The sequence below is a fragment of the Podarcis filfolensis genome (genome assembly GCF_964270895.1).
Source record: "Podarcis filfolensis genome assembly, chromosome: 4".
Taxonomy (NCBI): domain Eukaryota; kingdom Metazoa; phylum Chordata; class Lepidosauria; order Squamata; family Lacertidae; genus Podarcis; species Podarcis filfolensis.
In genome coordinates, this window is record NC_139607.1 from 32,694,570 (window position 1) to 32,716,748 (window position 22,179).

Genomic DNA, 22,179 nt, shown 5'->3' on the forward strand with positions numbered 1-22,179 from the left:
GAAGAACCATAATGGAAGAGAGCATCTGTGCCAATTCAATTATTGAAATAGGATTCACATGGGAGATGATCTTGGTGAATTGCACTCCAGCAAACACTTTCAGGATGTTTATTAGTTTTCAAGCAACCGTAAAGCTTAAACCAGATGAAGGTACTAAACCATCAGATTGTGAACAGTTCTCATAAAACTGTTGCATAGACTCATTTGGGGAAATGTGTCAACCATCAAGCACAAATGGTTATTTGCATGGTGTAGCTGTCATGACCAGGTTTCAGTTGCTTAAATTAGTGAACTGAAACACCCCACCCCAAAAAAAAGTCTTTGGGTGCCTCTGGAATCTCTGTCTTCATTTTCAGGGTGGGCTGAGCCATCCAACCCCCCCTCCCCAAACTGTTGTGGTGGAGTAGGTTTGGATGGGTCAGAAATGTCCTTCCACCCAGCCCTGCCTAATTCTGCAAGCATAAGAGCTCTGCTTTCATTGGAGAAGGGTCACTAGGAGGAAACACCCCAATGTGCCCATCAAATGGTGGAATGGTAGAATCTACTGCTGGTGGCAGTGACCACAAAAGTTGTGAAATGGGTGGGGGCAGGGCCTGTGAAATATACTTGGAGTCGAGAGTGGATTTCATGCTCTTTATTCAGCTCATAGTGGTGAGGAGGAATGGAAGTTCCCTCAGAATGTCTGCCTTATATACATTATTTACACAATGGGCCCCACATGATTGGCTAATTTCGAGTTTCTCCTGTAGACCAATCAGGTTGCGGATTCCCTTCCACCTGGAGCTGGATTGGGTGGCTCCTGTGGACCAATCAGACTGCTGCATTCTGAATCCTATTGTTCTAGGATCAATCAGACTGCTGCTTTTTGGATCCTATTCAACTCAATACATAACAGTCTGGGTGGCACAGGACCTGCTGCCACCACAACACATTTTCTCTGCCCATCCTCTGTTTTGGCTGGCCCAAACTCTGGCTGCACTGCTCCATCAGGTCTTGCCACTGCCAGCCAGTGGCATACAATGCCATGGTCTCCACGCCACCCCAGTGCAGAATATAGCAATTGTCGTTTGAAGTGTGCTATCAGACTCCTAATGTAGATACCCATATTTCAAATCTTTGCCGCAGAAAGTAAATGAGCGCTGTAACTAAGTATCCCCATTCTCCAAATTTGTTTCTTATTACAGACAAATAGCTACATAAATAGAACGTGAAGGGTGCATGAATAAACAATCAAGTAAGAAAATGGCAAAGTTAAGACTGGGCGCACACCATTAACTCAGATCTCTGGTGGATATATGGCTGCACTTTTAAATCCTGACTGCTAATTCCGAAAGAATATGTCAAGTAATTCAATCTATCATCGCTGCTCTCGAAATGCAGACCCAAGTAGCTGTAATTTCCCTCCCACATGTTCCTTTGATGGCCTCAGCCTAGTGGCAAGGAGTTCAGTATAATAGTGCACTTTAATAACGCAATGTGCAATGGTACAGCTCTTTCTCACCAAGGACGATTGTGGAATGGCTGAGCCAGCTTTATGTACCAGTTAGCTGGTGGATCTGATAACCCTGACATCAACACCCACAAAAGACAAACAGTATTGCAGCTTGCAATTCAAACCTGCAGCTACTTGATAAAGGGCACGAACAACCAACACAATTCAGATAAACAGAAGCGATAAAATCAGACAATTTTTGCCTGTAATGGAAATGCTGAAGCCAAACTGATTAGAAATCGTTATCATAAGATGAATACTTGTATATAAAGCCAATCAAATATTAGGTGGAGAAACAATCAAGGGGACGGCAGAACAGAATCATTAAACTGCACTTTGAAACCAGGCACCTGGCTCTTTGTAATTCCAGAGACAAACACTGTTACTACAGTGTAGAACATTTTAAAAAAAGAAGTCTAGACCATAAAGAAATGCAACTTTTCCCTTTCTTTCAGTGTTCTAATATCTCACGATGTCTTTGTGGATCTGAACTTCATTTTTTAGAGACTGATATACATCAGAATGTTCAAACCATTTCATTTAGATTTTCAGTCCATGTTTGCCCACCCCTTTAAAAAGCACAGAAGAGGTACTACTACATTTAAAGCAAACACACCGAGCAAATGTGGATTAGAACCAGGTGCATGTACACTGCCAGATTTCTACTAGAACTCCTGCCAGATAGTCCCCTGAAACAGGAAGGTTTAAAGGTAAAGATGAGTCATATTGCTGATAGAAAGGAGAATATGGTTGATTCTGGAGTGGTGTGCAAACTATATTACCTGTCCACCTGGGCATAAAAAGTTGGGCAAAGTGACTTTTCAAAGGCAGCATCCTCTAGTCCAGGATGGGTACCATATGGTCCACCATATGTTGTTGGACCAACTCACATCAGTCCTTGCCAGTAAGGTTGGTCCAGGATGATGGGAATCATAACAACACCTTGAAGGCCACAGGCTCCCAGCCTTCTCATACCCAAACTAGATATGATGTTACACAATTAAGTGCAATTAACAGGCAGTTGTTGTTGTTTTATATCCAAATAGCACTGGAAGAAACAGCAAGACCCCTCATGACCCATACACTCCCAAAGCTGGAATTATTTATTTTTCAGAATCAGTATTCCACCCTTCATCATGACAACAGGATCCTAGGGAGATTTCCAGGTTGTACAAAAATCCAATGAGCAGAAGATGTAAATGAATGTTCCAACAATGCAATTTATAAAACCATAGCAGAGTAACAGCCCGAGGCCAAACAAGCACTGGTGGCTACAAGTTAACTCCAGAAAGAAGGATAAAAGAATTGTTTTTAACCTGTCAGTGGAAGTCGCTGCTGCCCAGACTTCCAGAGGAAGAGAATTCTAGAGTCAGGGTGGGGCCACTACAGAGAAGGCCTTGCAACATGTCACTGTTTGCACAGAGTGGGAAGCCTCCATAGTGCCTCGATTTCAGAATAAACGGATACAACATACAGCAGGCAGAAAGGAGCTTTCAGCAATGTGTAACAGGGTGAGAAGGAGAAGGCAGTGATCCTTAGTGGAAGGCAGTGTGGTATAGTGACTAGAACGTTGGACTATGATCTAGGAGACCAGCATTCAAATTCCCATTCAGCCATGAAGCACACTGAGTCAGTTTCTCTCTGTCAAAAACACCCCACTGGGTTATTAGGAGGATACAATGAGGAAAGTAAGGCCATGTAATCTCACCCCAGAGCTCCCTGGGGGGTTAGTAAGAAATGAATGTTCTAAATAAGTTTTAGGGGGTGCTACAATCACACAGATCCCTGTTTGTTGTTGTTGTTGTTGTTGTTGTTGTTGTTGTCTGTAAAGCACCGGAAGGTGCGAGTTTTATAGATTGTGCTTCTGATAATTTTGAAAACCACTGGTTTGAAATGCTATCCAGAAGGACTCAAAAGGATCCACAGGGCAAAGACAAGATGAGTGCACTCAGTCAGTGAGATGGGGTAACCGGCTGGAAAATAAGAAGATGTAATGTGAATCAAACAATAGTTTTGGGCTTTCTTATGTACAGAACAAAGCCTGCATGAAATGGATTACCAATGAAGCCACAGCAAGTGCAACTGAGAATGAATTTTAAAGCAGTCAAAAGAGCGTCTTTACGAATACAAATGATGGCTTGTGACGATTGTCTGTGAGAAACAACAAGGAAGAGCAAGGCTGCATATGAAAAAGATGCACCATTTAGCGGAGGAAAAAGTCTGCCATAGCCAGCAATTTGTCATGCCAGAAACTCTTGGCAGCTCTTGTCTAAAGAGATGGGGGCAACTTGTTTCAGCTAAGGGCTGCATTTCCTTCTAGGCCACACCCAATCTTCCCAAGACACAACCCTCACTTTTCCCTGAGTGAGTGAGTGAGGTTAGTTAGTTAGTTAGTTAGTTAGTTTGTTAGTTAGTATGCCATCCTTCATCTGAAGATCACAGAGCGGGGACTTCCAGGGGAGGAACATGGCAGGCTAAATACCTTCTGTCAACAGCTCATTGACAGAGATAATTATATGGTTATTAAAGATAGCCAAGTCATTATTCTTGCCTGTCAAATTTGCTCAAGGAAAAGAGAGTGTACAAGGGATCAACCTCTGATGCTCTGTAAAAGCTGCTTTCTTTGTCAGGAGATTGAGAAACTTGGGCTCCTAAAAACTTAGATTGGGAGTGAGTGACTTAGAGTGGAGGAAATAAAATTGTGCCCCCAAACCACGCATCAGCCCTCAAGGCATAAGGGCAGCAGGCCTCCATTTCTCTATCTTTATGACACCTCGCCTAGTGGGAAAGGAGCATGGATTAATAAGGAAAGCTGTGAAGACCCTAAGGTGAAGACGGGAGATGAAAGTTCTTAAAGTGGAGTTGAGCTGTTAATAAGACCAAGAACACCCAATATGGCAAATACATCCTTGGACACTCCATTGACTGTTGGCATCTTAATATTGGAGGAACAAATAAAAGAGATCAGAGCTGGGATTGATGAAATGGTGAATGAAAATGGACCACAGAAGGATAAAATGGAAAGTGGATTTAAAGAAGACACAGAGGCTTTGGAGAACGTTATTGATAAAGGATTGCCAGTACAGGAGAGTGAAATGGTAGTGCTGGAGGCAACAGATGATGGAATGGAGAAGTCCTTCACACAGGTGTCTACAGCAATGAAATTGTCACGGTCCGGTCTACGGGCGATCAAAGTCCCAGCTGAGGACGTCGGGACCGGGGGCAGGGTGGGGGTGGGAGCAGGAACGAGAGTCACGAAGTCAAGGGTCCGAGGATCAAGAAGCAGGGAGTCAGGAAGCTGAGGTACGAGGATCAAGAAGCCAAACGCAGGAAGCAAGTTGCTGTGGCAAAGAGCCGAAGGGAAATGCTGACCTTATATCCCTTCCCGGCTCTTGCCACCAGGTGCTGTGAGTTACCAATTGGCCTCACCTGTACAGCCGCACCTTGCCTCTTCAGAACAAACTTAGGAAGGCCCTAGTCCTGCAAAGTCCTACTGGTCACAGGGCCTGGCTCCTGCACGCGCTCCTGACAGTAACAACCAAATGGCAGAGCTGTGATGTTGGAGGACTAGGATGAAGCCATGGATGGAGAGGTGAAGATACATACTGAGCTGGCTGTCATGGGCCAGGAGTCGGCTTCACCTGCTGAGCAGCAGCCTGGAGCTGATCAGCCTACTTGCTCCTGATGAGAACCAGCTGGCTGTAGCTTTCCCAGCCTCAAGTCAGTTGCTGGAAACAACATTTGTTATTACTGCTCAGACCTTGCTGCTTCTTGCTTCTCGTGACCTTGGACCCTTGGCTTTCTTGACTCCTGGATCATCTGACTACATGAACTGAGATACTCCTGAGCTTAGAACTGGACCTTGTATATGGACTCTGCCTCCAGGCAAGTACCTCCCTGAGACTTGGGTGGTTGGCTGGCTTCTTCCTCCACAGAGCTCTGCTGTGACTGGCAGCACAACACAACACAACACAGATAGAGTTAGAGTTGAGAGAGAAAGGACTCTGTGTACAATTTGGATTAAATTCAGAGGAAAAATCTACCAAGCTTTTCTTGGGAAAAGAGTGGAAGGAGCATAAATGGAAGAGATGGTTAAAAAAAAAGAAAGATGGAAAACCACAGCAAATGCAACAAGAAATAGGACTGGAAGATATGGAACTGGATGTGAATTAATGAATACACAATAAGTAAATAACTACAGAATATTATTTTAACATATGACCATAGTGGAGATGCCCTTATGTGAACAGACAAAAAGATTTATTATTCTTTAATATGGAGACAAGGTTGCTGAAGCTACTGGAGGCAAAGTTGTTAGGTATGGTTAGAGAAAAATATTGTTGATACTTAACTAGAGAACCCCTTATGGACTTTTTGTGTGGAAAGAAAAATTAATGTATTTGAATGACATGGGTGTACAAAAAGCAAATATTCAGTTCACGGTGAACTAATAGTTCTGTAGCTGATAGTGAGCTAAATGAACATCTGAACACAATCCTATATGTGCCTGATCAAGAGTAAGTTAGTTTAACAAGGCTTCCTCTCAAGCAAGTGAACATGGGACTGTAGATATAGTGGATTTGAGCTGAATTAGAGCCTCTACTGTTCACAATTTTAAATTTTTTTGGTCGTTTTAAAAATCAGATTCTTATGCAGATAACACTTGCTTGTATGGCTTTCATCAAACTGCTTTTGTAAGGAGATGTTGCCCATCTGTGATGAGACACTAAATTCAAGTCTCTGAAAGGCGCAGAGCTGATTTTGCAATGTATTAGTATATTTCCAGTTCTCATTTGGGACAACAGGTGCTTGGCTTTAATCACTGGCTTTGATTTGATTGTTTTCCATCCTGATAATTCGGTTGGTTGGCTTGCAAGGTGGTATGTTATCATCTTGATAGAAGTTTACACCAACCTCCCACTCTAATCCTTCACTACCACCACTAACAGTATTTGGAGCTGTTTCTGTTTGGACTGTACATTGATGCTGCATGCTAATCCTCAAATCAAAGACATCAGAGGACAAATGGCTTAAAAAAATTTAATGTGATGGGAGAAAAATATTCCCCAAATAATTAGCCCAATGAGCAGCCTACTGGCCCAACACCAATTATTGCTCCACAGGCATCTATATCCTCAAGCAGAGGCGCCTGAGTGTGATACTAGTACAGTGCATGAGGTCAGATTCCTATAGCTAGCAAAGTTCAAGGGTGACCACCAGACTGCTCCCTTAACAGTTGCAGGGATGAGATTTTTCCATTTACTGAAACTTCATTTTCTCAGGATCTATTTGAAACCCAGGACTCTTGTTGTCCTTTGAATCTGTTCACCCTGCAGAGATTGTCAAAAGCAACCTGTTAGTTGTATTTTCAGGCTGTGTACCCGCTATGCCATTTGTCACACAACAATGCAGTTTTTTCTCATTCCAAAAGAGTTCACGCTCATCTTCAATGTGCTGCTTTCAGTCTAGATTGATCGGTAGCTCAGTTGGTTAAGAGCGTGGTGTTGATAACGCCATGGTTGCAGGTTTGATCCAGTTGCATATTTCTGCATTGCAGGGGGTTGAACTAGATGATGCTCAGAGTCCCGTCAAAATCTATGATTCTGTGACTTCTAGATCCTGCCTTCTATAAGGGTGGGTGTGGTCACTTGGTACACATTTGAAAACTCCCCTTGATCAGGTTACCCATGCCTTTTCCTCCCTTCACATACCCCAGGTGAGAGAATAAGGAAGTGGTAATTGTGAGCTTGTCGTACTGTATTATTGGCAAAACCTATTGTTGTTTTGCAACTTTCCAACTAGTTGCAGGACCTTAGCCAGACCTAGCAGAGTAAACGCAGAATCCACGGAAGCAATTGGCAACTTGTCTGCAGACAGGATAGACAAAGCAGGAACCAGGAACTTGTAGTTAGGTGTTTATTATATACAGTGGACTATTTACAGGAACCGAACACGGATCTTTAGCTAGCTCTCTCATACACAACTCACAACTCTCAACCTCCAACTCCTACACTGACACTTGTACTAACACACATTCCAGTTAGTAGGACATTAATCATTATTCCCGTGAGAGAGCTTGACCAATCATGGAGTTGTCTCCATGCCTCTGTATCACCAGGCAGACTTACTCCTTCACATTGCTTTTTGGCTGTCTGCCAAACCTTAATTGACTGTGTGAGTAGCTGCACGTATTCAGTTTCCCAACATGTATGCCTACTCGCAACATCATTGGGCAGTTGCTGGATCCACCTGCATCAATTTTCATTGGTTTTTAAATAGACACACAGGAGCCTAATGCAGAATTAATCTCCAATGAGCTGTTGGGGACAAAAAAAATGCAATGGATCTTCGTTGGGTGTGGACTATGTAGAAAAAACAAGTACGCAGTCTCCATTGATTCTGGAATCAAATGTTGCGTGTACATAGCTGCAGTCTAACCTTTTTAGAACCATCTAGTCATTTTAGAATTGCAAAGATTTTAATAGCGGGCCACTGAACTTCATCCGTCTATTTATTGCATTACCTAATCTCAGAAGCTTGGTACAAGTTACATTCAATACGAAGCATAGATAAAATGCTGTTAAATCATTGCATTAAATATGGATCCCATTTGGCAAGTCTCCCAGGGATGGGAATTTCATTGCTGGAAGGCAGCCAGAGGGGACACCTTTCTGTGAGTCCTTGCTGTGGAGAGTTAGTGCAGAGGTGGCATTACGAAGGGAAGCCCTCTTGGCTAATCTTTAAAATGGGACTAGGAAACTACCATCAGAACTGGTGGTGAGTTTCCAGGAGAAATAACAGACTGCATGTGTGAGGCCTGGGCTAACGGTGTGCTGTCAATTAGACCAACCTGAGCGAGGTTTCCTAAGCTAGAGTTGGGGATAGGGTTAGAAATCCAAGTAGGGTTACTTGGCTATGTGAGCACTTTTGCTCAAATGAATTACAAGAGTGAAAAGCATAGTGGGCAAACTTCACCTTGATCAGACGCCCCCGTTCCTTCAGCCTTGAGCTTTACTTGTGCTATCCCTTCCCTTCAACAAAGGGAAAAGTGAAACCTCACCTTAAAGAAGGGAAAGTGAGTGGCAGGTGTCAGAAAGCCTCCTTGGGGGTAAATGATGCTCTGAACATCTTTGGGAGTTTCTCCTCAGGCAATATTCTTAGCGAAGGCAGGGGAAATTCAGTTAAATTTCTCAGAGGTAACCCTCATTATTTCTTCTGCTAAGTTATAGGACCACCTTCTGTTGCCATGAGGAATGGGTGGATGCTTGAGTTATCTTCAAAAGTTACTCATTATCTCACCAGTGATTATGTTTCTTAAATAATAATAATAAATAAATTAACAGAGTTCTGAGAGAGCTTTCATGTAGTGCCAGGAACTGCCATTTGAAGAGGTGTGTTGCCTCGTATTTAAAGTTGCCCCTGAGATCTGTCAGAGCAACAGAGAGCATTTTGAAGCATTAATATGGGATAATGGTCTCTGACAGCCATAACAGACTCCATGCTGCCGCCACAAATACTGGGCCAAAGTATGTTGCTTCCCTTACAAGGGCAAAAGGAAAACACTTTAATTACAAAATACAACTGAAACACAAAGAAGTTCTTAGAGTTGATTTTTTGATTTTCTCAAGAGGTTTGACTAATGGGTAAATCTGGACAATTTCTGACTGCTGATTAAATTTACATTTACCTTTGGTGTTTGTATTTGATTAGAGCTGGAGGGCTGCAAGACACGAAGCCATAATGGGTAGAGTTAGAATCAATTCAAGCAGTTGCACCATTAGTACAAAGTTACTTAATTGTGAATTCAGAGCTGGCAAGCAGCCAATTTTAAGATGCACCAGTGCTTTCTTCTGACTTTCCACAGGTGTACCCGCATCTTCTGTGGTGGATTTGGCAGAGGGGCACTTCCACCGCATCCAAACACCTTCCAGCCAATCTGTCTGCAGATTAGGATTGCGCTCTTAAAACCACCAGGGTTCTCTTATTCTCAGCAATCACTTGGAGTATTTTAATTGGGATAAGCTATGATGTTGGTAATAGCTATTTATTCAAACTAATCTAGATTATCTGAATATTGAGCATTCATCCTGATTTGTTTGCAGAAAGTATGCATGGAAGTTATGTGACATTGACCAATTCTAATTTGTTTGAAAGGAGACTATGCTTTCCTCTTTATCTATCCATCACTTTCCTTATGGTTCTGTTTTGTTTTGCTTTGCTTTCTGAAGCAGGTTTGTTGCACAAGAGCACCAGGTGCCCTTTAATTGTGCAACCTGAGTTTGCTCTTCTACTCTTGCCGAACAATTGTGTGCAAAATATCCTTGTATTTGTAATGTAAATTATATTGATACAGTAGTTAGAAAACCATATTGCAAGTCTCATAATTGATTTGGAGCGAAATGGGCTTAAAACAGGCATAAAATGTATACTAGAGACAAGCAGTAATTTTGAAACTAGCCTCATGCATCTGTGTTTTCACAGATTCCAACTAACTTCAGCACTGGTACAGGCTAACTGGGCAATCCACTGTGTGATAAATTTGCACAAGACACACTTCTAGGAGATTCCGGTGTCATGTACAGAGATTGTCATCAGTGGCAAGGACCAGATTCTTCAGTATGGAGAAAGAACAGTGGCAGTACTGTAAAGAGGAGCCTGCTGTAATATGTTTCTATAGCAACTGAGGAAACTGTTGCTGTGATAGAAGGGGGGGGGAGTTACTATGACAACAGATGGTAACTTTTGTAATTTGGGGAAGTTGGAGAGAACATTGCTATTACCTCTAATGTCAGCCAGGTAATTAGTGATGGGAAGGAGCATTTCTATGTGTTTTATTGCCAACTGTATTTTTTAGAAATAAAGAAATTATTAAGTTTGCATAATCTTTTTCCTCATGAATTATACTCCTTATTTTGCTTCCAAGGGGTTCTGTGTTTTATAATGTGTTTGTGTGCATGCATACATGCAAAAAAGGCAGAGGGGATGTTCAAGACCACAAATTAAAATGTTTCTTAAATATTTTGCACTACGCGGCAGCGTTTCTTGAACAGAGGAGTCGTGAGGTTTGCACTGTGCACAGATAGGTGCTTTGGCAGTTTTAGAATCAGGAGAAATAATCCAGTAAACTGTTCTTCTCCCCAAAGCACCACTTCAACAAATGGAGATTGTACAGCAGGAACATTGAGTGAACTCTTGTAAACATATCTTAACATGTTTTCAGATAATGGTTCCCACAGCAGGGGCATCACCAGAAAGCTTTATAACCAGTGCTTTTTTCTGGGGGGACGCAGGGGTATGCAAACCCTTAAACATTTTGTGAATCTTTGTACTTTTGTCCATTTATTGTATTTATTTTTCCCGATTTGAACTACAAAATGGTATTTTCTTGAGTCAAAATGAGAGTACCCCTAAACATTTTTTTGGAAAATAAAAGCACTGATTATAACTATAAATGGAAAACATGATCTATTGGTACAAACCAGCTGCCATGGTTCCTTTTGGGAATACTAAGGAACAAGGCAATCTTGAGAACGGAACAGTTACAGTGATATAATACTTATATGGCGGCCACTGGAAGTGGGTGTTTGTATATGTAATGCAAATTGTGGTCTCCCCCCTCCAGTATACCATCACAGTCCTATTATTTATGTATTTAACAAAATTTATATACTGCAGAATCAAGCCCACCCTCAATTGAGAAAGTAGAGAGAGGTTGTGAGGCAGCTTCTGCTTTCAGACAAAACCGGTTTGCACTCAGCCTTTCAGCATTTTTTTGCAGATTATTGTTATCTATTGATAAAGCTGTGGTACAAGTTAACCCAAGTATATTACCTCTTTATTTTGGGAAATGGAGGGAGGGCAGAAATAAAGGATTGTTTTCAGTGAAATGTGAATATATTTACAAACTGGTGATCTGTTTTTTTTCAATTGTAAATAATTAGTTCTAATCTGCTTTCATTGCAGGAATACCAAATTGATATTTTTTTTGCTCAGACATGGACTGACAGCCGCCTTCGTTTTAACAGCACCATGAAAAGAAGTCTCACCCTGAACAGCAATATGGTCGGGTTAATATGGATCCCAGATACTATCTTCAGGAATTCTAAAACTGCAGAAGCTCATTGGATTACTACACCTAATCAGCTCCTGAGAATATGGAATGATGGGAAGATCCTGTATACTCTAAGGTAGGAAGTTAATGTTTGTCCCTTTCACATCATTTAAACTTTGCGCGTCAAGGTCCCCAAGACACCCCCCAAAAAACACACAATGACACTTAATTTTTGTTTTTGGCATAATTTTGGCCACAACTTTATTAAAATTACAGCAGTGTGAGTGGTTGCTTAGGCATTGGTAGCGACTAACTGACCCCGCACGGGGACAGCTCTGACATTCGCACCCCCTGCAAAGTCAGAAAGGGTAAGTCACCTGGGGAGAGAGACGGGATTGGGAACCATGCCTCACCTCTCCCCCAGAATGGAGCTCTTGCGTGGCCCTAGCCCCTTGCCAGGGGGTTTCGGACAGAAGCATGGTGAGCCCCTGGGTTCCTTTAATGTAAAACCCTTGCAGCAGCAGCAGCATTTTGGAGGGGCAGGCACAGCCAAATCCATACCCCTCCACCAACCAATTCCCAAACCAATGCCTAACCGCAACCTTACAAGTTGTGACGATTTGCTACGCAGTAGGCAAAAACCAAATGGCACCAGCCAATCAGCCAAATGGACAAAATTCCTACCGGGCCCCTGCCCCAAAGTAGACGACCCCATGACAGGCATAGCAAGGTCAAGCAAAGAGCCTAACATTAGGGAGGGAGGGCGGGTGATCCGAAGCACGCAGCGAAAAGAGGAAGTTCGTCGCTGTGTGCAATGTATTTAACAAATAGGGCTGTCAATCAATAAATGGCAACATATAAATTTCCCCAGTAACAGCCCGCCCCTGCTTAAAAGATGGCCAAACTCTTTTGCCTAGTAACAGTGAGGTGTCTCATCAGCCCCCACTGCAACACGTGCTCTCCACAAGGGAGAACACACTTTATAAAATAATGTCTGGAGGCAGGCAGACTTTGGCTTAAATTTGGCATCATCCCCGAGATCTTGACCTAGATCTGGAATGAGTTAAACTCTTCGGGCAACCTGTTCCTCTAGAAATGCGTTAAGTTAATCTGATGACCCACATAATGGGTTGTGCTGATGCACACAGCAGCATCTTTGTGGTCAGATATGACAAGGTTTGCTATCCTTCATATAAATTGCAGTCCCAAAACTGAACCAAAACCAAACTTGCAAATGTTAGCCTTTAATGCTCTGACCAACCAGTTGCCAACGTTTGTAGGGTAATGACATTATTATTAATTTTATTTGTTAAATGTGTTTACCGCCCTATACCCTTAGGTTTCAGGATGGTTCGCAACATAAAAACCACAAAATACATAATAAACATGGAAACAAGAACAACCCAATAACCCCCCTCTGACCTTGAATATTTGCCAGTTGCTTCAGTAGAGAGGGTATTACTGGGCACATAGATACATGTGCAGATTGATGTGCACACACAGATATGGATATGGGTAATAAAGTTGTGCATATCTTATAGCTTGGTAGAAGCTGAAATGCCTTTATGATGCAGCGTAGATGATCCTTGTAGTCCATCCATGTCTGGCTCCTTCATTTCCTTCTCTAGCATGTGGTGCTATCATGTAGCTTCTGAAGACCCAACCCCCATTCACTGTCATTAGATATTGTTTTAAAAAATGGTCTGTATCTTATCTGTGGTGGCATCCCCACATGCAGAAGAACTTCCTTCCAGGTGATATCACGTTTCTCCCCAAAGCATAAATATTTAAATGAAGACTAAATGCTTTTTTTTGTTCATCCGGGCATTTGGATCATAGCTGGAATTGACTTGCAGGAGGGGCATTATTTGTTATAGATGCTGCTCATTTGATTTTAACTATGGTTTTTATTGTTGCATATTTGTTTTATTTAGTCAGTATCTTCTGCTTGGGCCTTTCTATGGAGCATTCTTGATTGAATTCACTATTCCCTCCTTGGTTGATAGCGTACATATTATATCCTAGCTCAGGGGTAGGGGGGGGATCTTGGTTATGGGGCCTGATTACAGTCCTCCAGACCTTTCTATGTGGCCCTCAGGAATCTCCCTAGGCCCACAGCCCACTTCAGTCTGCATCTCTCTCTGGCCCTACTCGTCTGCTAGAATCAGTCCCTCCACACCCAACTATCTCCAATTCCTCCTAGCTGGAATCAGTCACTGAACTAGGATAATAGCTCTTGCTTGTCTGAGTGGAGGATGGGAAGGGGGGTGTGAGCAGAAACCACTGACTTTTGCAAGGCTGGAATGGAGCCTTGTTTTACAAGATACGATACACCCATTGTATTGCACTGTTTTTGTCTGGCCCTGCCCATGGCATGAAGCTCCCAGAAGGTTCCTCATAAGGGATTTTGTGTCCCTCAGACTGGAGGAGGCTGGGGGAGCATGTGGTCAGTGGACTAGGGGGACTAGGTTACCTAAATGTTCCTGGTAAATTAGAGTATTAAAGTCTGGTGCCTCCTTCCCAAAGCTTCTGTTTGGCTTAAGGAGGGAGTCGTGATGCTCACGCACACGACATCAGCCTCCGCCCCCAAATCTCTCTCACAAGCTGAAGCCTCTGGCCCTAACTTTTGCCCTACAAAAAAATTCACTGCACACCACTGCCTCACTCTTGTAGATCTTCCCAAGACTGGCTTCACATCTCCTTGCTGGAGAGTATCAATAATATTGCTTAGATTACTTCCCTGAGTCTGGAGCATTTTCTCATTATATTAAGTTACTTGTAAGTTGCTTTCAGTGCCAAGTGATAGAAATGGTCATAACGTTTAGAAGCTACAAAACCAACCAACCAATCAAATGAACATAGTCAGGGACCTCAGGAATACCAAGCTTTACTTTTTCCCGTTAAGCTCATGTGTCCTTTTTCTGATAGAGTGAAAAATTATATAATTAAAATGTATCATAGCTTCCTTGAAAAGGTCACTTTCTGGTTCTCTCCCCAAGTGAGCTTCTAAGGTACTATCAGCTTCTGAACTGAGTTCATAAACTCTCAAATGCTGTTGCAAAATGAAGTGAAATTGCACAGCAATTTACTGTAGATATTAACAAATAAACTGTGTCCCAATTCACCCATTGCTAACTGCAGAAGCGACTCTCACATGGAGAAAGAATGGAGCCCTCACCACAACACCTCTCACAAAATGCCTGGTTCACTGCTCCTCCTCAGCAGGCTGACATTGTGCTTCTAACATAGAAGATGGGAGTTGGCCAGCACCCTGGTTTGTCTAAATAGTTGTGTCACAGCTCGGACTTACTCTGGTCCTGGAAGCTAATATAAGCTCCTTCAGCCAACTCCTGAGGATGGGGCCTAAAGGCATGGACCAAAGGGAAAGATGGTCTCCTCTGGTCAATGCCTGGGTTTTCTCTATGTGTCAAACTATTTTCACACTTTTCTGAGGAGAATGTGCCGTACATTTTCTTTGAGGTCATGCTACCTACCAGTTCCTCCACCGTCCAAGTTTCTTTTGTTCCCACTGGTAACACATGAACCAGAACTATATTACTGAAAACTGCATAGGTCAGCAAATACATACAACTAAACCTACACCAACATCAACTTTAAATAAGCATTTTAAAGAATTTCACCATTGAGCATTGGAAATGCCACCAGATATTGTCTTGTTTTAACTTGTCGTCATACGGAGACAGTAATAGCTCCCTGGTTTCCCTCCAGGCTTACTATCAACGCTGAATGTCAGCTGCAGCTACACAACTTCCCAATGGATAAACATTCATGCCCACTGATATTCTCCAGCTGTAAGTAATAGTTTTGGTGCATATCTTCTAAAAGCAAAACTTTGAATATACATATATACATGTATTTGCTTCTCATTTTGATAGATGGTTCAGATTCATTACAATGGCACTGTGTGTGTTTCCCCATCTTTGTTTGTGACAAGGGGTTTTCCAACCTGCAGCTTTGTGGCAAAAGACAAGAATTGTTGCATTGTGTTAAGTTGTGGCCCCAGTGACTACTGAACCATGAACTGATTATGGGTATCTAAGTGTATATGAATATATATAATAAAACACAAATCCCCCTTCCTAAAATGTGGGTTGTGGTGACGTGTACTGTGATTCCCATTCATATTCAGATGCATTAAAAGTTTGTGATAACTTACACAGAAGCAATACCAGTTCATAAGTCAAAATTCTATAGCATCATTACTTGAAGAATGTTATACTTTCACCATTCAGGGGGTTTGCCAGTTGAAGCTGGATGGTACAACTTGATGTACTTTTAAGTGCATATATGAATGTGTGTGTGTGTGTGCAAATGTGTTAATAAATCTTGTCATTGTTGATAAGAACAGGAACACATGTGAGACAAGGAACAGCACCTTTTAATTAGCATGTCAGATCAGCTCCAGGATGCTAATACAAGTATTATCCAAATCTGCTTAACAGTGCTTCAGATGTTTGTGTGACAATTTGTTTATCCTATCTCTTTCTCATGTGAGAGATTTGCCTGGGTAAGATGCATGGAAAATAATTGCAGGAAGATCATTTGCAATGTGACAGTATTTTTTTTTTCAAGCTGTAATGCAGTGTTCAACATTCCTTAGCACCCCCATCTTGTTTCAGTATGCTTTGTGCGGAGGAGCTCATCTTGACGGATTGCAGAAGTCCATGTGTCTCTTAACTTGGAGAATCATATGCGTTATTTCAGGCTATCCAAGTGCTCTGGTACATGTTGACAGGATGCTCAAGGCCACATTGGTCCTCTGCTGAACCACATTGTTGCCAAGGACTCATGCAGGACCACCATGTGCAATGTGGCTTACTTGGCTAGGTTTTTGTTTGCATTTATGTATATTTTGGGATGCTTCTCCCAAGACATTTCCATTGATACTTCCATTGCACTCCCAATTGGGTATCAACATGGGCCTGATTCTGTGAAAGGTTCTTCAACCCAGCTCCATCATGCTCTTGTGCATCTCCCATTCATTTCAATGGGGCTTGTGGAGATGAACTTCCTAGAGGATTGTGCCCATTCTGTGTGGTCAGCGGATGCAAGTACCAGAATCTCTACCAGCATTCAGTTTTATGGTTTTCAAGGTTCATGTGAAGAACCAGTATGAAAATGTAAAATCCTTGAAGCAGGCAGCTGTGAAAAGCCTGCCATTCTAGCTCACCATGGGATATAACAGACCATGTCCTGAGCCAAGAGAAAACAGCTAGAGTGGTGGTATGGCTCTGGTCTTGTAGACATCCAATGAAGCTGAGTGTTGGAAGATTCAGGACAGATAAAAGAAAGCAGTTCTTCATGCAGCGCATAGTTAAAACTATGAAACTTGATTGCACGGGAGGCATGATGGTCACCAATGTAGATAGCTTCATAAGATTAGACAAATTCATGGAGGAGAAGACTATTGATGGCCCTTAGCCATGATGGGTACACTTTGCCTTCACGGTTGGAGGCATCAATGCTTCTGAATACCAGTTGCTGAAAACCACTGGACGGGAGAATGTTCTTATCCTTAAATCCTGTTGGTTGGTTTCCTAGTGGCATCTGGTTGGCCACCATGGTGGGGGGGAGGATGATGGATTCGAAGGGCCCTCTTCTTATGTTATTATATCCCCTGACTGCAGCTGGTTTCTTCTTCTTCTTCTTCTTCTTCTTCTTCTTCTTCTTCTTCTTCTTCTTCTTCTTCTTCTTCTTTTTCTTCCTCCTCCTCCTGAAGGGCTTCTCTCTCTCTCTCTCTCTCTCTTGACCACCCCACAAAACCAAGAACATTCAGTGCTCAGTTCAAGACTGCTGTGAAACTATCAGCAGAAACTCCAAAGACTATTTGTAACTGAGAAGCTGACCTGACAGAAACCTCACACTAGCGGGCTAAATATTTCTAAACTGAAAATTATATTCAGCTAAGTATTTAAATGATGGTAATTGGCTGCCAACCATCGCTTTAGTGAAAACAGGAGGAAAATCAAAGGTAACTCAGGTATTTTATGTCTCTGCCACATATACAAAAGGCGAGAGAAAAGGAGAGAGACTGTGTGTTCTTATTAAAAGTACATGGGCATACAAAGAATGGTACCTCTGTGTATTATAAAAACATCACAATACAAAGCGCATTCAGAAAGCCCTCTGAATGGCAATTTTCTTTTTGCATAATGAGAGCTCCCCAAAGCTATGGAGAGGGTTGACATGGGGTCTCAAGTCTCCAGTAAACAGCATCTGAAGTCTCTAGTAAACAGCTCTGAAGAGGAGGGGGAGCCTATCAATGTTTTATTTGTGCCACAAACTTTTCCTGTATGACAGGAATAGCCAACGTTGTGCCCTCCAGATGTTGTTGGATTACCACTCCTGGCCCTTGACTCTGCTGGCTAGTGCTGATGGGAACTGTAGTCCTAAACTGGACACCAGGTACTCCTGCATCTATCTTTCAAGCTTTCCAGTTGAAAACAATAGATTGATTTACTGTGGTTTAGCACACCGTTCATGAAAGGAGTCTGCAACAGTGCAATATTGAGATTGGCTGTGGTTGTAAACTTCTACCGGGCTGTTGTTGATTTATAAACTATCCGTGTGTACCTTACAGAGTGAGCAAATGCAAACTTGGTATTCCATAAGGAAGTATTTTGAGAGTGCAATAAAATGCAGTCTAATGTATAATAGCTGCATTTGTGCTATGCAACCTCAAACTGCCACCCTCAGGCGCAGCCTTACACACACTTACCTGGGAGTAAATACTACTGACTGCTTTGGGGAGCTCTCCCAAGCATGCAGATGATTTAACTGTCAGAATAATTTCACAATATGCTTCCTCCTTATGTTTCTGTGATTTTTCTTTGAAAAAGCAACCTAACAACAGGGGATCTTCTCATGTTGGTGTCTCATCTGTTTAAACACTATTTTATCATTGCTAACCTCATTTTATTTCAATAAGTTCAGTATATTAATTGCACATTTAACAGAACCCTTTTATCTGTTTTTAGCACAATCTTTTTTAAAAAAAAAATCTCACCAGGTGTTCCCTCCATCTTGTGTCTGGTAATAGACAAAGGAGTTTGAAAGTCCTATTGTGCCATGTATTCCTTCATAAATCTTCCATTCCTCCTTTGATTCTTTGTGTCCTTTCTTTATCAGGGTACATTGCCTTTCGAATGCTCTCCCCAGGGAAACTTGCCTGATGCCCACACTACAATTTTTCTCAGCTCTAGGAAAATACTTTTCTTTTATCTCCCAGGCTTTTTAGCAGTTTGGGATCCATAGGAATGATGTTACTCATTACAAGCAGAGTGGAAAACAGAAATACCGGCCAGTTGTGGTTCTTGCTTCCTTGTTTTTAATCTATGGACCAGAACTGACTCACACATTTTATTCTTCTCTTTGCCTTTCTCATTCAACTGGGTCTACTCCCCTGAGCAATGTATCGTGTGAACTGGGAACTCAGTTGCAGCAAATCCTGTGATCAAGGAAACAGCGAAACGTCCCTGAAGTCACATTTGCCATAATGAATGAGTTCCCAGATCGCTCGTGTTCCACTGCTCCTGTAAGCAGACTTGTACGAGTGGAGAGAAAATAAGTACCAGAAAGCATTTTATGAATTGCCTCTTCAGCTTACATTTAAGAAGATCTGAATGAGCTTGTTGCAAGTAACAGTACAATCCTATGCATGTTTACTCAGAAGTAAGTCCCGCTAAAACAGTTTTTCCCCAACTTACCCTGGCCAAATATCTTGATCTCCAGCTCACCTACTTTTTGTTTTAATTATTCTCGTTTGCTATATGATGCATCTGTATTTCTTATGTAGCTTTGTTGTTTTAAATTTTCATACATTTTGTGAAAAGTGATATAGAAATGCTTTAATAAATCAAGCCACTTTCATAGAAGATCTATGATAATTTTGATGATGCTGGATGTGGTTATTGACAGAAACCCATCTTGTTGCTAAACAACAAATTATATTCTCACAAAGTTTAAAAGTTGCCATTTACTGGAGATGAGTCACTTTTGACCACAGGTGTCCACCGGTAACCACATCTGTCCCACCTAGCATGATTCATCCCAGTGCAGACTGTTAGCTCTTTTTTGTCTTATTTGAAGATGAATGATCTGAGGAGTGGGAAATTAATTAGCATGCACACTGCATGTTGACGACAAGCTATTTCCACTGTTCACCTGTCTTTTGTTACTTCCTCAGAATTAATTTAAAGATGTTCTCATTGTGTTCCTAAGTTAACATGGTTAAGAACAGGATTGCACCAAATGTTTACTTGCAAATGTATTCAGAGGGAACATTGTCCTTTCCAGGAAGGCAGAATAGTTCCTCTAAACCCCCCTTCTTTTTAACTTTTATGGGGTTATTATTTGACATTTTCACAGCCACTGTTTTCCTTGGTTGTTACTTTCTCCTTCATGATGTAATCCCCATCAATTAGGGAACACATCGTGAATATGATGCATCCTAACCAACTAGGGCCTCATTGCTTCTCTTCTAAGCTAGAAAAATGCTGGCCAATTGATGGCAAAGGGAGTGATTGCACGGCACATGGCTTTGCTCATTCAAAGGATGTGATGTGCAGCACAATTGCTCTACCCTCTCTGGTCAATTTGTAGATTATCATCTTCAGCCTTGTAAATCAACTGGTTGAAATCAGTGGTGAAGAGTGAGACTCCTATCTTCAAATCACTCCAGCATAGAGAGGGATCCCCCCCTGACCTTTGTAGTGGCATCCAAAGAATCACCTGTGTGCTCTTTGCAGCAAGCAGAAATGTTCACCCAACTCTTTCAGCCAATTCCCAGCTAAGAATCTAACAGTGCAGTCCTATACAACTCTACTCAGATGTAACTCCTACTGAATTCAGTGAGGCTTACTCACAAATAAGAAGGCACAGGACTGCAGTCTAAGGGTACATTTGGGGGCAAGTAGGAGGCCAGCTCAGCTGGCAGAGCCAAACAGGGAGATGGCTCCACCAAATCTCTCCCACTCAATGCGCACGCACGCGTGCGCACACACACACAGAGCCTGGTGTGTTGAGCATTTCAATTTCTTTGCCAATTATTCACTCCAAAGATATGGCGAATTAGTTCTGTTGTCAGAAACTACTGGGGAATATATGATATCGGGGCTCTGGTCTGCTTTTGTGAAATGTTATCTATTTATACCCCCCTTTTTAAAAAAAGCCACCGTTCTCCATATTATTATTATTATTATTATTATTATTATTATTATTATTTTATTTTCTTCTGAAATGGCTACACAGTTAATAGCTGTGGGCTTTTTAAATTGCACAATGTCCCAAATTCAGCCCCTGGGGCCACTGCTTTTTTCTTTCTTTTTAAAAGAAAGTGTACTAAGTCTGCACAGCTTCTTTTTTAAAAAAAAAATAGTGTTTTGATAAATCAAATAAAAGTAGCAGTGATCACATGGTATTACTGAGCTGCGTAAACTTAGATGTAGCTATACAAGTTTATTCCACTACTTCTCCCTGCAAAAATCCACATGGGGAACCACATGAAACTCTCAACAGAGAATAATAGATGAAGGGTCTATAATGTGACCACGCCAAGCTTATCTGAAGCAGCGGGTGTTTCTGTGGGCATCTGCTGGTCCACCCTTGGCTGTGCAGTTAAAACACATGGCAGCTTTGCAAACTAGATGGGAAAGGACCACATGCTAATTTGTGCATGTGCTGGTGGTGACAGGGAAGGCTGTATGCAGGTTTTAACTGCAAACATCACCAGTGACTCGAGGCAGGAATTTTGGGAGAGGCCAAGGGAGGCTGATTAATTCTCCTGGGGGCTGGGGAATGCAAAAAGTTTTAAAGGCAGTAAAAACAATGTGCAATGAAGCTAGTCCAAAAGTAATACATGTGCCAGAGAGACCAGCTGCACTGTCCCCGAAGCTCATAAAATATTCCAAAAGTGTCATCCGTATCGGTTGCTATTAATGTTATCAAGATAGGGCATCTTTCCAAGCTCCAAAAGGCAGTGTTAAAACATTTAGCAGTATATTGTAGTATAGGGCAGGTAGGGAGAACCTTTGCCTCCCCATGTTGCTGAATTACAAATCCCATCATCCCTGGCCATTGGCCCTACTTGTGGGGGCTGATAGGAGGGGTACTTCAGCAGCAACAAAGCTTGCACGGGGGCTTACTTTTTCTTTCAGGGTGATGAGAAGAATCAGGGTTTCCCAGTTCCCACCACCACCATGAAGGTGGGGTTATTCTGAAATAGTTAAGATCTATTGTGTAGCCCCTCTCACAATGGCCGTGTGGTGGAGCCTTTTGATGGTCTTTGAAGGTTTGCAAGGCTGCCTGGGGTGAAGCTGGGTAGGACTTGTGAACTGTTGCTTGTCATCACCAGGTTGCCATCCTATATCCATTTACTTGGGAGTAAGTCTCAGTAGATGCATCCAGTGCTATTTTTCTAGAAAAAGAGGTTCTGGAACTCACCATGAATGCCTCCTTTGTTCTCTTATAATGGCAAGGATGCCCACCTGAAAGTGGCCAGAACTGAGTTTTGGTGAGTTCCTGCTGAAAGAAAGCCCTGATGGTATCATATAGAGCAGGCATAGGCAAACCCGGCCCTCCAGATGTTTTGGGACTACAACTCCCATCATCCCTAGCT

The 22,179-nt window shown here is 42.2% G+C and overlaps 1 protein-coding gene across 2 annotated transcripts in view; it reads left to right on the forward strand.

Annotated features, from left to right (window-relative positions):
* The window catches only part of GABRG3 (gamma-aminobutyric acid type A receptor subunit gamma3), a 282,951-nt gene that overhangs the window by 152,467 nt on the left and 108,305 nt on the right, over nucleotides 1-22,179 (forward strand). For both annotated transcript variants that reach the window (XM_083610825.1, XM_083610824.1), the window contains exons 4-5: nucleotides 11,456-11,679; nucleotides 15,273-15,355. In XM_083610825.1, coding sequence (XP_083466951.1) covers nucleotides 11,456-11,679; nucleotides 15,273-15,355 — 307 coding nt within the window. The remainder of the gene's footprint in view (nucleotides 1-11,455; nucleotides 11,680-15,272; nucleotides 15,356-22,179) is intronic.